This window comes from Hippocampus zosterae, chromosome 19, assembly GCF_025434085.1.
Source record: "Hippocampus zosterae strain Florida chromosome 19, ASM2543408v3, whole genome shotgun sequence".
Taxonomy (NCBI): domain Eukaryota; kingdom Metazoa; phylum Chordata; class Actinopteri; order Syngnathiformes; family Syngnathidae; genus Hippocampus; species Hippocampus zosterae.
This window is the reverse complement of record NC_067469.1, coordinates 8,386,109-8,401,175: the sequence shown is the minus strand read 5'-3', so window position 1 is coordinate 8,401,175 and position 15,067 is coordinate 8,386,109. Positions and strand designations below refer to the sequence as shown.

Here is a 15,067-nt window from a genome sequence, read left to right as displayed (position 1 = left end):
CACCGTATTTTTTATTTATTTTTATTTTTTTTGCTGTTCGTGATGCGTCCAACCTCTGCGTAAGCATGGGCGTCCCAAATAATGGCACCCTCCCACCGTACTTCATAAATGGGATACGTTTTTGATTTTGATCATGTGCTTTGCATTTTTTTTCTCCACACATAGCACTTTACGTTTCTTCCAAACAACTAAATCTTTTCTTCCTTTTTTTTTTTTTTTTGTCCGTCCGCACAAATAGTAGACAGAAATGAGCTTTTCAAACCAAAGACAGTGCCTCCTTTTGTGCTTTTCAGGTTGTTTGAGGAGCTGTACGAGGACCACGGCGACACGCTTTCGCTGCAGTACGGCGGCTCGCAGCTGGTGCATCGGGTCAAGACCTACCGAAAGATTGCGCCATGGACTCAGCACTCCAAGGACATCATGCAGACGCTATCGCGCTACTACAGCAACGCTTTCTCAGGTGTGTGTTCCGAGGAGAGACACAAGGCCGCTGGCACTCGCATTGTAATGCAAAAGTCATCTATTAACAAATTTCCATGAAAAAAAAAGTTATTTCCAGCCTTGCCGAGCCGTGTCATAAAGAAAAGGCTTTTTAGATGCCTTTTAAAAGATATCCCTACTCCTCAACACCCCCCACTCCTGGGAGACCATTACATTATGTCAACTGAATGTCATGCATTTTCTGAAGTTAAGTAACTTATCCGCACGTGATATTGATTTGACCCGGCGGCGCAAAGTGCAAATCCTGAAACTCATTTGAAAGCCTTCCTTTTCCATCATGAATGGCACTGTCATTTCTCAGATAGATTGTGTCTACGTAAAAGCGTACAAGTGATTCAGTAGCGGTTCCTGAAAATCGTAGAAGCCAAGATGATGATGATGATGCGCTACTTGACACGCCGAGATCCCCCCTTTCTCTCTCTCGTCGTCAGCTCTATTTTAAAGCGCAAATGTCAAGGGCTAAAGGTTTGCATTGTGCCCTTTTTATAGCGGGGCGCTGTCATTTTTCAGACGTTTACTTGTGATTGCATTTTGATGGCTTATAATATCAGGCTGAGCTTCGGCCACATTTGTTAGTCCCAGCCGTGGAAAATTCGACAGACTCCGGGACACTTTTTAGTGAGTGTCAAGGGAGTGCAAGCTAACATTTTCAGAATTTATTTATTTATTTTTATGCTACAGATTTTTTTTGCTCTCTGAAAAAAAATTAATCTAGGGAAGAAAAGGTTGGTAGTAATCAAATCAAACAGTTGGAAGAATGATTTGGTAATATTGCGAGTAAAAATACCTGTAAATGCCCATACTTTTATATAACATTATGTATTTAGTAATTTTACAGCTCGTCTTGCAATATCATTCTTGAGTTCTTTCTTATTCTTGTAAAATCTAAATTTTCTCTGAAATATTCTTTATTCTCAAGTTAAGTCACAACAGTGTCTTTGATTCTGAATAGTATTATGGAGTTATGTTTTCGCTATTCACATAAATTGCTCCCATTACAATTTTTTTGTGCAATTTCAATTCTTAGAATATTCATTTTGGGTTGTGTAAAATTGTAACTTCTTTCTCGTGATATATTTTGTTATTCTCCTGATACTACTTTATTCTGAAGGTTTTAACTCCAGTAGTATTTTTTAATTACCAGACTTTCCACATATTGCTCTTCATTCTTTTTTGGAATCTCATTTTGTATACTTGATGGGTTTATTATTATTATTATTATTATTATTTTTTTTTTTTTTTGCTGAACCGTGTCCCAAATGTGCTTTCCAGATGCGGATAGACAGGACGCCATCAACTTGTTTCTCCAAGTGTACCAGCCGGCAGAGAGCAGGCCACACCTGTGGGACCTGCCTACGGACTTCTACCTGCATCAGAAAAGCACAATGGCCCTCCCCATGGACAGACGCAGGTACCCAAAACATAAAAACATAAAAATAAATAAAATCAATTAGCAACAGTCATGTGTTTGCAAAGCCATCTTTGTTTCTTTTATACTTGCACATATTTAATATTTGAATTAGATCTAATTTTTATGTAGGAAAAAGCGTAATATCACAAGAAAAATAATACAGTCAAACTTGTTTTTGTTACAATCCAGTTTTGGTACGATTCTGTTTTTGCCCAAAGTTTTGAGTGCCAAAGTTCTGTCCCAGCTTTTGTACATCAAAACAGAAAAAAAAATACATTCATTTCCTGGAATCATTGTGCGTTCATCTCAAATAGTTCTGTAAAAAGGGTTCAAGAGAGGGCAAGGATATTTTTACAAAGCAAGCTTTTATTAAGAACGGCTACTCGGCAGCACGTGTTGCCAAGCTTTTTTTTTTTTTTAATGCAAAAGTTACTTCTGTTTTTGTGTGATTTTATCTTTCTGTAGTAGAGCAGAGGTTCCACAAGAAAAAAATTTTTTTGAAAAGATGAATGAATAGTCCAAGTGAACAATACATTTTAAAGTTGGATTAAAAAATGTTATTGACTATTTACTTTGCTACTGTATATATATATATATATATATATATATATATATATATATATATATATATATATATAAAATATAGTATACCACATTTTGTGTGTGCAAAATATTTATTTTTCTTTGTAAATATAAAAACTAGGACAAGTCCCAGTTCCATGATGACTTTTCTGTCTTACTTTGTGTTACTTTGTGCGCTTAGTCAAGCTTGTTCCAAAATGTTTTGTTTGCATGCAGTTATCTTTGTGCTGACACAAAAGTAGACCTAGTTTCCCACTACTAGGCAATTCATTTGTCCATAATGGGCCGAGGTGGCTCAGCCTTTATTCCCAGAAATTAACTTGGTCGCATCTGAATTCATACACACACACACACACACACACACACACACACACACACAAAGGTCATCATCGCACTCAGTGAATTCACTCCAATTGGTCACACAAAATAAAATGAACGATGCACAAGGGAGTTGCGCGTGTTCCCTCCGTGTTCCAGCAAGGACCAGTTTTGTTATGTAGGTTACCGTCAGTCTCGCCCCGGAGTACGAGCCGTTTGACATTTCAGCATTTGTGTGTTTATTCTTTCTTTCGCAGCTACACGTTGTGGTGGTCTGAGGGAGTCTTGTCTTATCTGCCTATCGCCTTTGATGAAGGTAACAGCGATATGTGCTTTGCAGGATAATTTTGCGCAAGTCAAGAAAATTCTGGGGGAGTCAAATTGGAAAAATTTGATGAATGAAAAAGTTGAATTGAAATGAATGAAAAAGTTTTCACAAGAATTCAACTCACAAAATAGTGAAAATTAAGTTCTGATTTTTGAGGGAATAATTTGGAATGCTGCGTGAAAGGTCATAATTGTGCAAGAAATCCATTTGGTTGGCAGTGCCATGTGACGAAACCATGAAGAAGTTGTCAGTGAAGCGAGTGAACCGCTTCGAGGAGAGCATCGACATTTACACGGAGTTCTTCAGACCCTATGAGCTCACCTCCTTCGACGACACCTTCTGCAAAGCTATGACCAACTCGGCCCGGTGCAACGTCATTTGTTGCTGTCTTTGGCGCCGACAGTAACCGCTGCTATGCTAACCTGTCCCTCATTACAGGGAGTTCATGCCCAAAACGGTGGGAGTGGATCCCAGCCCGTTCACCGTCCGCAAACCGGAGGAGACCGCCAAATCCGTGCTGGGGTGAGTCTCTGCATCTATACTTAGAATAGTGAAAGTACATTTTTGACACTACCCTCAAAAAGGTTGAGAGTTGCCTGTATATGCCACGGGTGGCAGCAAAACACAACTTTTGAACTCACTTCAACGTAGTTGCTTGGTACCAAGAATCCACAATATTCAGAAACAGAAAATGTTATTGATCATATGGGCAATTCAATTTAAGATTGATCCAATACCTGACAAGATGGTGGCAAAGCGCAAGTTTTGTCAAAATGAAGCACCGCAGCTGAATGTCAACATAGTTCCTTGTCACCAAGCTGCCACAAGATGATGGCAAAGCATGACTTTGCTCAAAATGAAGCTCCTCAACCATAATACCTGTGCGATATACCTTGAAACAGGTAACCAGCCCATACGGAATAATGAAGGATAGGGGAAAAAAACTCAACTCTCATGGGTGAACTTTTATGGGTGCCGAGTGGGTTTGCATCCAAAACTCACCCAAAAAAAATCTTGGTTTCCCATTAGGCGTGATAGATGGATCTCTCTTCCTAATCTCTTTTGAATAACGGTGAGACAACCTGCTTTGAAAAATGACTCCCAAGTGTTAATCAACTATGAAACGCCAGCAGTTTTCAGTCTCGTGACCGGCTGATTAATTTGACTAACCGCTGCTGTGCAACTCTGTCGACGTTTTACAGATGAACCTGTTTTTTGTTTTGTATTGTTTTCTGCACCTTAAGGGAACTTTAAAATACCCCCAAAACGTGATAAAATGCATAATTGTGGTTTTCCATAGCAACAAGAGCAGCAAGGACGAGACACTGGTGCAGAGGAAGACGGCGGCCAGCGCGCCCCCTCCGCCCAGCGAGGAGGCCATTTCCAGCTCCTCGGAGGACGACTCAGAGGAAGACCGCGATGACGACGCCTCCGTCTCGCAGCGCTCCACCCCGGTCAAACTTTGGACCGATTCCGGAGAGTGCAGTCATGCACAAGAGGTGGGAGGTGCCCCTCACTCACACACACAAAAAAACAGTTTCATGACTCACTAAAGGTTAACTCATTCACTCCCAAAGAGGTTTTTAAACATCTTTTCAGACTTGAATTGGCTGGTACTGAATGAGTAGAGATTGGCTTCTAACCTTTAACCAGTTGCTAACACAACTTGCCAGGTGTCCTCGCTAGCCCAAACATTTTATAGATAGCTAATTTCATGATCAAAAACAACTACAGCTTGACACAAAAGTGCATCTGTGCACATATTGTGGGTCATGAATTCCTTTTACTTCCTTTTTGATTCTCAGAAGAAGCTTTTACGACCGCAGCGGTGTGCATTTCACGGCCCAGTGGACTACTACTACTACTCGTGCTTTAACATCCGCAGTTGACCCACATTGTCGGTAGTAGGTAAAGTGGAACCCACCGGGAAGTCCTCCAAGCTGGTTCTTCCCGCAGTGTGCCGCTCACGTTTTTCGAAATGGCAGCCAAAGACTGAAATTATCAACCTGTGGCTTCACTGTCGCCTCGTGCGTAGACGAGAAAGGTGTCAAGTGTCGCCCACCGTGAGCTGAAGTGAAGGCTTTATTATTGTGTGGTCCTGTTCATAGATAAGGAATTTTCTCCTTCATACTTCCTTTTATGGGCTTTCTCATAGGAAAAATGAAACCAATTTTCCTTGAGGTAGTCATCTCCCAAAGACAGGTTCACTTTGCAGCATGATATTCCATGATTTTTTTCCTAATGATTAGACCTACAAAAAAGTCTCAAGAATCCATGCCAATTCAGGATAATTTGGAATCAGCATTGCGTAATGCAAGTCACACATTTTAGTTTTCAGTAGCCATTTTGGGGTGAAATATAAAAAAATCAGCCCCCAGAGCCAGTTTCACAAAGCACCGTAAGCTTCGGTAGGCATGTCCATCACCGGTAGGCTCACAAAAAGTCTGAACATACCATGCCTGAAAATGACACAAGTCGTCATCTGCCTTGTTATATCCAAATGACTGCAATAGGCTACCGGTAATTAAAACAAACAAAAAAAATCATCAAAAGTTCAGCCCCCAGCCCAAAATGTTTTTCACTTAACCACATGAAATTTGGTTGCCGTTGCAGTCATAAGGAGACCCTAAAAAATGTCCATCCAGGAGCCCCATGCCTGAAAAGACACAAGAAATCTGCCACCTTGTTTTTTTGTTGTTGTTTGTTTTGTTTAAATGAGTTCGAACAAGCATAAAAATATCTGCTCTCAAAGCCACTTTTGCTTACCAAAATGAAATTAGTGTGGCATGTCTATTGAGTAAACCCCACAAAAAAGCCTGAAGAACTAATATATGAGCAGACTTGTTGACCGTTTTGATGTAAAGAGGCCATTTTAGTGCCACTTTAGTGGCGGATAAAAATATTTTGAATGCAATTTAATAAGCAGGTTGATCTTATTCTTAAGTAATGTATTTATTATAACTCAACCATGGACCAATTTGAAAGATTTTGGTCTTTACTTCTGGAGTGAAATGCTTTGTACCGTGACTCCATTTGTCTCCTTTCCATTGATAAGCCACCTCCGCCTTCAGCTTTTTCATGAATATTTGGTTTTGGGTCCTCACGTGTCGACTGCACCTCCAACCCGCTGTCCCTTCCCACACCGGCGCACACGTGGCTCTCATGTCACTCTCCTCTGCCCCCCCCCCCCCCCCCCCAGCCCCAATGGTGTGAAGTACCTAATGCTGTTGAAATATTTAACCATCAGATCATTACTGTGTTTGCCTTGTAATTACACATTTCATATTCCACTTCGGCACCAGCCATGCATGAACTCGTATGCCCGCTGTCGTGTGTTTTGAGGATTGTGTGTGCGTGCGCGCATGTGTTCACAGCTGTAGTTCGCTGGACTCCTTCGGAGAACACTCTCCTCCGCTCGCAGCGTCGATCAATACAAATATAGTAAAAATTGAAGGAATTACATTAAGCATTTTTCGCTGCCGTGGCAGGAAAACAGTCTGGAAGAATAATAGCGCGGGGTGACGGCTTTAGCAGTGCTCTCGCCTTGGTGCTATTACATAACCAGACTTCTTGGTCCTGAGACATTTATGGAGGCGTTGTTCATAATCAGGGAGTCAAAAGGCTGCAGAGTTTTCAGACGGAACACACGTTGACCATTTGTGCGGATTTTTGGAAGAAAAAAAAAAAAGAAAGCTAATGCTGCTGCCATCATAAAACATTCGGAGTTGCATTTTTACATTCGGAACTGTCATACAAGTTTGAAATAAGATGACTGCTCTGAGTAAACAAGGTCAGTGTGTGAATTTGTAAAAAAAAAAAAAAGTTTTTTTTTTTAATAGTAAAAAAAAATTTTTTTTAAGGCAGTTGATTAATCGGTTTTACCGATTAATCAGTTATACCGATTAATCGACTGCAACCCGCGAAACTGCGACCCTCCCATCTCCCGCCCTGTTGTTTTGAAAGCAGTGTTGCCAGATGCATGATAGGATTGTGGGAGAACCCGTCCAGTATGACGTCTGCAAGTCCATCCAGCACATTCCCTTTGTCAAGTCTGTCCCCCCTTTTTCAGGAGAGCCAGCAGCAGGCCTTCAAGGAGCCCTACGGACTCGATCTGGCCGAGTTCCCTGCGGCGCACGACCTGCTCATCTATAACCGGTAGGTTGGACGCGGTCCCTCATTTCCGTCAACATCTTACAATCAAAAAAAAAGTATCACCTCGTATAGCCTATTATTTACCCTTTCATGCACCCCTGTAATCCGATAACATGATAAGCCGTCCACTGTAGTGACCACCGTCCCTCAAAGGGTGAAGTAGACCAAATTGCCCCTTAGAGAATGCAGCAGCCAAGGCAAGAACTGATGCCAAAGTGGCTGGCCAAGTATAGAATGGCTCAGAATCAGAATCATCTTTATTGGCCAAGTATGTAGAACACACAAAGAATTTGTCTCCGGTATAACACGCTGTATTAGTATCATCGTGAACAAGGATATGACAAATATGTATGCAAGGACATTTTGTAATGTAAGTGAACCGTAGTGCGGTGGTACCACCCAGTGACAACTGTGAGACAATGTGCAAAGGCTTGCTCACAAAATGAGCCAACTAAGTGAAAATGTAATTGGTTGTTTGATGTCACTCCTGATGAGTAGGCTGACATTTACAACCAATTGCAAAGTACATTTTCCGTATCAGGCGGCCAGGTGGGACAGTGGTTAGTGCGTCGACCTCACAGTGCCGAGGTCGTGGGTTCGATCCGGCTCCAACCTCCTTGTGGGGAGTTTGCATGTTCTCCCTGGGCCTCCGTGGGTTTTCTCCTGGTACGCCAGTTTCCTCCCACGTTGCCAAAACATGAATGGCAGGCCGATTGAACACTCAAAATTGTCCCTGAGTGTGAGTGTGAGTGTGAGCGTGGATGGTTGTTCGTCTTTGTGTGCCCTGTGATTGGCTGGCAACCGGTTCAGGGTGGCCCCCGCCTACTGCCTTAAGACAGCTGGGATAGGCTCCAGCACCCCCCACTACCCTTGTGAGGATAAAACGAATTGGAAAATGGATGGATGGATATATTTCCTCAAATACAAGGTTTCATCTTGGCTACATTTTTTCCTTTGGAATGGCCCCTCCCCTTTCTATTATTTGTCATGAACAAAATAAATTGTGTTTGACTTGAGAGTTTCTGCTGTTAGTTAGCAAGAACATAAGGTACTGTGAGTTCTCGGTAATAGGAAAAAGACGCCACAGGCTCCATTGCCAGGTGCGCCATCTGAGCCACTTCATAGTGAAAACTAACAATTATTTTCGCCAGCGGTTGTACGTGAGAAAAGAACACGCATGTTTTGGCCCTCGGCTCACTTGTGTTTCTTTGACTGTATCTGCCTGGCATGCTTTTTATGTGTTGAAACCCAGGATATTTTGTTCTGCCCCGTTTCCGAAAAATATTTCCTTTAATTATTTTTTTTTTTTGTGTGTGTAATGATTATTGTCATTGTCATTGTCATTGACAAACATGCCTGGGGGTTGCTGACAGCGGTGTTAATAACAAGCAGCTCCCGGAACATTATCTCTAACCTGCCTCATCTCTACACTTTGCTTTTGTCCACTTGCGGTGTGCGTGTGTGCGTGTGTGTGTGTGTGTGTTTGCTTCACGAATGACACTGTGTGTTCCGTGGACATGATCTCGCTGATATTTGGGAATTTAGTTTGCAAAAAGAGGAGAGAAAAGTTAAAGTGTTTGGTGATGTGTCCATCCGCCACATGAGCAGTTTTTTTTTTTTAATGGATAAAGTGCTGTCTCCCTGAGTGAAAATATTGTTATTGTTTTATTGCATTTATTGACATTCTGGCCAACTTCATTTGAGCTTTTCAACTCAACTCGGTTTTGTTTCTCAAGCGAATTAGACAAGCAGCAGAATCTTGAGGCCGAATAGTTATATGCTCCCTCTTGAGCGTTCCACTTAAAAAGTGAGCAGGAGCATTTTGGTTTAATTGAGGGCTGGTTGACCCCCCAAAATAAATTGCATTCCGGTCATCTAGCCGAGAAATGATCATTCTACCATATGTTTGTGTCTTGTAATGCCTTTGCATGTGGGAAAGGAGCACCACCTTCAACAGGCCCCGCCTCTTTAAGGAACATCTTATCCACACTGCATTTTCATATAAATTTTCCGCCTCCAATGATTTTTTTTCATGTTTTAATAAGCATATGGCAAAGTTAAAACTATTTTTAGGAAGAAAAAAAAGATATCTATTATATTATATTATATTATATTATATTATATTATATTATATTATATTATATTATATTATATTATATTATATTATATAGGCTCTATCCAATTGATGATGCGTCTGGACAGCATCTCCTGCGGTCTATAAGACTTGTATTTCCCCCAAGTTTTTCTCGTGACAAATGTGGCACCTATCCCGCACTGCACTGGCGAGTAATGAGAATTAAAGCGCATTCATTATGAAGTGTCGCATTTGGACGGCTTCCAAGCACGTTAGCTCGGCTAATCAATACATTAATATTAAAAATCCCGAGCAGGAGCCAGAGGCGATCTCGCAATTTTTGTGTGCATGCGTTAGGAAGTCTTCTGGAAGATATGGCATGACACGTTTGGACATAAGAAATTTTCGTTTGTTAGATTTTTTTTTTTCTTTTTAATCGATTCGTGACTGTTTTTACAGGTTTGCGCAGCTAGGCGAGAGTCATCAGCGGCGAGTGGCGAAGGGTGAGCACCTCCACCTGGCAAACATCATCTGCTTGTGAGTAAAACGTGAGCGGTGGGAAAACACAAAAACGGACGGGTATTAATCCTGCCTCACGTGCGCCGTGTCTGGTCCATCTCCCTATGGTACTGAGCTATTATTTAAAAAAAGAAAGAAAACACAATTCAAGCCGAGCAAGGTCGCTCATCGCTAAGTGCTGTCCAAGGGACATCTGCGAGACATTTTATCTGCAAGTCTTCAGTCAACCACTTTTGTTGTCCCTGCTGTTTGGCTTCGCGATTCACCCAGTGGCGCAAAGCTGCTCGCCCCCCCCCCCCCCCCCCGCCCCCTCAAAAAAAACACGTGGCCTGTAAAGTGCGAGCACTCTGCAGCCTTTGTGATTTTGTCACAGTGACAAAATGACCATTTTACATCACATCAGATGGGACACGTTTACGTGTTCGCTTTGGTAATGCCGCAAAGGCCACAGCTATGGACTCAAAGAGGCTGGTTACGTTGATGATGTGAGAGGAGAAATGTCAACACGTTGTAAGTACATGGATTTATTGGAAATGAATCACAAATTACATATTTGCAATCCGTTTTATACATTTCATGAAATGCCTTTTTGATTTTATTTCATTTGCAGGGCGATTCAGTATGGCGAAATGAATATGATTGAAATGAGAATCTTCCACACACACATTTCACATTTTTCTTTTTTACACCTCACCTACAAATTAACCACCCATCTTTCTTTTTTTTTAGTTAAGATGTGTTTCCGTCTCTCTCGCAATCAATCTGTCTCTCTCCTGTGTCTGTGTTTGTTTGTATGTGTGTGGGGGGGGGGGGGGGGGTCGCCGCCTCTCAGGGGTGTGTGTGTTATGCAACAGACTCTCTTATAGCACCCAAAACGTGTTGTCACTCGTGGAGCTCCCATCCGTCCATAGAGGAGAAAGAAGCGTCTGAGGGCGGGGGATAGATTGCAACTCACAACGCTTTTGTGAGCTCACACAGTTGAGCTCACAAAAAGCTCACAAAAGCGTTGTGAACGCCATCAGAGACAAACGACGCTTTTGTGAGCTCACACAGTTGAGCTCACAAAAGCGTTGTCTCTGATGGCGTTCCGGGTATTTTTGTTTCTCCAATGGTTCAAAATAGACTCAAGTTGAATTTAAAATGTTGCTTTAAAAGAAAACAACAACAACAATCCAACCAGATTTCATTTTAATGCAGCAAAATGAATGAAAAATACCGTTGCTCTTTTTTATTTGTTTGTTTACTCGGAAAATTACAATCGATAACAATAACCACAAAAATTAAAACAAAGTCAAGCCTCAACTATTTTAAGGAAATGAAAGCTTCATACATATCTTCATTTTTAATTGATGAATATATATGAACCTGACTGCAATTCGAGCCCTTAATTTTTTGCCAGTGTTATTTCTGCTCCCATTTTGTGATGCCTTCTCTGCCGTGTGTGTCTCCCATGAAGAGAGCCAGTGTCCCGCTTCCCCAAGGACAGCGCATACGCGGTGTCGCCGCCGCAAGTGGACGGTGGCAGCCAAGACGTCTTCGAGAGCCACGTGATGGCGGCCCGGGGTCAAGTGAGGCCCCTGTGCCGTGAGGACATTTTGATGTATAGGGAGTACGTCAGGAACAGATACATGTGACGCACGCTCAGGGCAGCAAGATATTTATTTATTATTTTTTTTCATCCAATTCTTCTTATGGATGATGTTTCCGCTGTTGATGTTGTTGTTTTTTTTTTTTATAGTTTTTTTTTAACTCAATGTCATATTTTTTAAGACAGAGCTGTCTTTTAAGGTGCTTGCATTTTAAATAAATGTAATAAAAAATATACAAATGATAGCTCTCTGGATGAACGCTCCTGTCCCAGCTCTGAAGCCGTAAAATTTGCAATTGGATTTTTCCCCATTCTAATGAATGGGAATGCCATTACACTGCAAAAAAAATTGACAATACAATTAGTACTCTACAATGCTGTACAAAAACACGTAAGAACAATTTAATCAATGTAAACTTTTTTTTTGTTGCTTCTGTTCAATTGATATTGTGCTGCTCCTTTGGGTGTGTGCGGCTTGGCCACCGGGGGGCAGTATAATACATTAAGATATCCTTTATTTGTCCCACACTGGGGAAATTTACAGTCTCTAGCAGCAAGATTGTGGGTAGAACGAAGAAAGAAGGGAAAAAAAGCCTATCCCAGCTGTCTTCGGGCAGTAGGCGGGGTACACCCTGAACTGGTGACCAGCCAATCGCAGGGCACACAAAGATGAGCAATCATTGGTGCTCACACTCACACCATTGGACAATTTAGAGTGTTTAATCAGCCTGTCATGCATGTTTTTGGAATGTGGGAGGAAACCAGAGTACCCATAGAAAACCCACGCGGCCACAGGGACAACATGCAAACTGCACACAGGAAGGCCGGAGTTGGGATCGAACCCTGTACATCTGAACTGAGGCGGACACACTAACCAATTGTCCACTGGGCTGCCCAGTATGATACAGACGTACAAATTTCCATGGCGACTCCTCAGTAATCTGCAGGAATGTTCCTCGTTCCTAGCAGAGGATAAAGCATCTATGCCTGTGAGTATTGTTCGATTGCGTGTCAACATATTTTCTTGTCTCATTTGTGTTGAAAAGTTCATTGCGTAAGTGTTATAACACCACCACACCGATACCTTTTGTTAGCCCATCAATGGCGTTTCCTATTACATCTTAGCATAAAGCTAGCTAACCCAAAGCAAAGTTAAGTGGTTGTTTTAAATATATAATGTGTAATTTTCTCAGTTAAGATGAATTGATGGGAAATTTTGCTCACAAATTAAAGCCAAAAAAAAAAATGCCCAATGACAGGTACCTAGAAAAACTCATGTCGGGTCGTTCAAATCTCAAAGCCGCACCGTATTCTTGCTTTGACATGTGACAGCAATCCGTGGTCATGAACATAAATGGATCTTTTTGGGGTTTTTTTAGCCAGATGCAGATTCTTTATCTATCTGTCTATATCTATCTCTATCTCTCTATATCTCTCTATCTCTATCTCTCTCTCTATCATTTAAAAATTTCAAAACTTCAAAACTCTTCTCCCTTTTCCCCTCTTGTCTGAACTGATACGCTTGCAATTGTTCCTTTCAGATGTCAAGAGAATGGCCGAAAGAAAGGCACATCCTGGCCGAGTGGCTCTCACTGCCTCTGAGCCTCGTGAGCCTGGGCGGCGGAGGCGGAGGGGCCGGCGGCGGCATGTGACCGCAGAGGATGGGCTACTTTTCCTCATTCCTAAACGAAGGACAAGTGAGGAAAAACACGAGTTGGAATGACACTACAATACAGCCGTGCCTTCAGATAGCAGTGATCTGACTAAGACAACTCCTAAGACCCATTTATTAAAACCACCAAACAAATTTACCCTCTGCTATCATAATGCAACCACATGATGCAGGACATGCTAGCGAATAGCATCTGTGTTGCATTGTTCAAATCCTTTCAGGAAGGGATATTTGTACACGCGTGTCGCCAGACAATATCACAATAATCACAGGCATATATTCTTTATCCTCTGCACTGACTATTAATGCAACTTACTGTGAAATCCTCATCAGCATTTAATTTATTTTATTTTGGGTGAATATGCATATTTGTTTTGGGGTTCTGTTCTTGTGTGTCTGTTTTTGTTAGCAGCCGTGTGTTGGTTTGTCTTTCGATGTGTACTTTTGTATATGTCTTTGGGTGTGTGCTACTTTACTTTTGTCTTTCATACACAGCTTGCCAGGCCAGCTTTCATACCTTATGCCAGGCCATAATATTAGGTACACCCACTTGCCTGCGTAGGATTGTTTGTAGCGTCATAAACACCACAACATGGAGAGGGTGTTTCTAATATTCTGACTCTGGCTAAGCGAGCATAATATTCGGAACAGCTGTCGCGATTAGGCGGCTCAAGCTCAGCGAGCACAGCGTTGAGTAAATTCGACTCTTGAAGAGCACTATGGTCTGTTTGGACTGCAGCTTGTTTGTAAAGGACGCCATTTAGCTGGAGCTAATAATAACTTTCATTGCAGTTGAAGAGTTGTAACTCTACTCGAGCTCGGCTGCCCTCCCCGCTCGGGCGTCGGCCAGCACACCTGCGGAAGGAAACGAGGGTCGGATGCGGCCCTTCATCTAAAAGCTCTGGTGACCTGGGAGTCGGACGCGTGCGTCACGTATTTGGAGTGAGAGATAATCTACCAGCTGTTCGGTGGGAGGGAAAGGAGGGGCGCTGACGCAGGTCTTTCCTGAACTTTGCGACACCTTGCCCAGGGCAACTTGAGTTTGGTTTCAACATGTTTTGTTTAGGGCACACGGAGACCAACAACCATTCGCGCTCACAATCACTCAGAGGGACAATTTGGAGTGCCCAATCAACCTGCCATGCATCTTTTTGGAATGTGGGAGGAAACCCAAACAGGGTGAAGTGCTAACCAGTTGACCACCGCGCCGCCCGTGTTTGAACATATTCTTATTTCTTCCCTTTAGAAATAATTGGGTTTTATTTTTGGGAGGTCATATGAGCCATGGGGGAGATACTGCTTGTTTCGTTTCATAAGAGCTCTCTGTATGAAAGCATACACTGCAAACAAGCAAATGCATAAGGAGCAGCAAAAGGTCATGGGGGGATGCGTTTGTCAAATTGTGCCACTTTTGTTGTTGTTGTTGTTACATCTGCTCATCGGCGCACACGTGACGTGAAGCAATCATCCGCTTTTTAACCTCCCTCAATCAGAGTCACTTTTGCTCTGAACGCGCTCCACCGTGACCCATTTCATGCCACACGTGTTTGCTGCCACTTGTCTTGTGTTATAAGATGCTGACGAAATGAGATTACATGACTTGACCCTTGTTTCGTCTACGGTGAGGATGCGCTTCGCCGGGCCAGGCATCAGTCTTCTTAACGTGCCTTTCTGAGCAAATTGAGGTCATCGGGACTTCAAGTCTGTGTATCGCCATTCCCAGTTGACGTTTTCTGTCAAACTAAACATCAAATAAAGAGGATTATATGTGTGGAAGGAACCGCATGTCTGCTACCTTAAAGTGAAATGAATTCTTTAATGTAGGGTTTTATAAAGTACGATATTCTCAAGTAAGGGTTGGGGGGGACAGGTGGGGCGGGTGAAAGCTAGAACAGATTAATGGCCTCTCCATTCATGTCAGT

At 42.3% G+C, this 15,067-nt stretch overlaps 1 protein-coding gene across 1 annotated transcript in view; it reads left to right on the top strand.

Annotated features, from left to right (window-relative positions):
• fig4a (FIG4 phosphoinositide 5-phosphatase a) overlaps positions 1–11,708 on the top strand; it is a 28,483-nt gene extending 16,775 nt beyond the window's left edge. The window contains exons 16-24 of the mRNA XM_052053212.1: positions 294–460; positions 1,774–1,912; positions 3,070–3,128; positions 3,359–3,506; positions 3,579–3,662; positions 4,441–4,639; positions 7,210–7,295; positions 9,826–9,903; positions 11,342–11,708. Of these exons, the coding sequence (XP_051909172.1) occupies positions 294–460; positions 1,774–1,912; positions 3,070–3,128; positions 3,359–3,506; positions 3,579–3,662; positions 4,441–4,639; positions 7,210–7,295; positions 9,826–9,903; positions 11,342–11,519 (1,138 nt within the window). The 3' untranslated portion in view covers positions 11,520–11,708. The remainder of the gene's footprint in view (positions 1–293; positions 461–1,773; positions 1,913–3,069; positions 3,129–3,358; positions 3,507–3,578; positions 3,663–4,440; positions 4,640–7,209; positions 7,296–9,825; positions 9,904–11,341) is intronic.
• Positions 11,709–15,067: the final 3,359 nt, after the last annotated feature.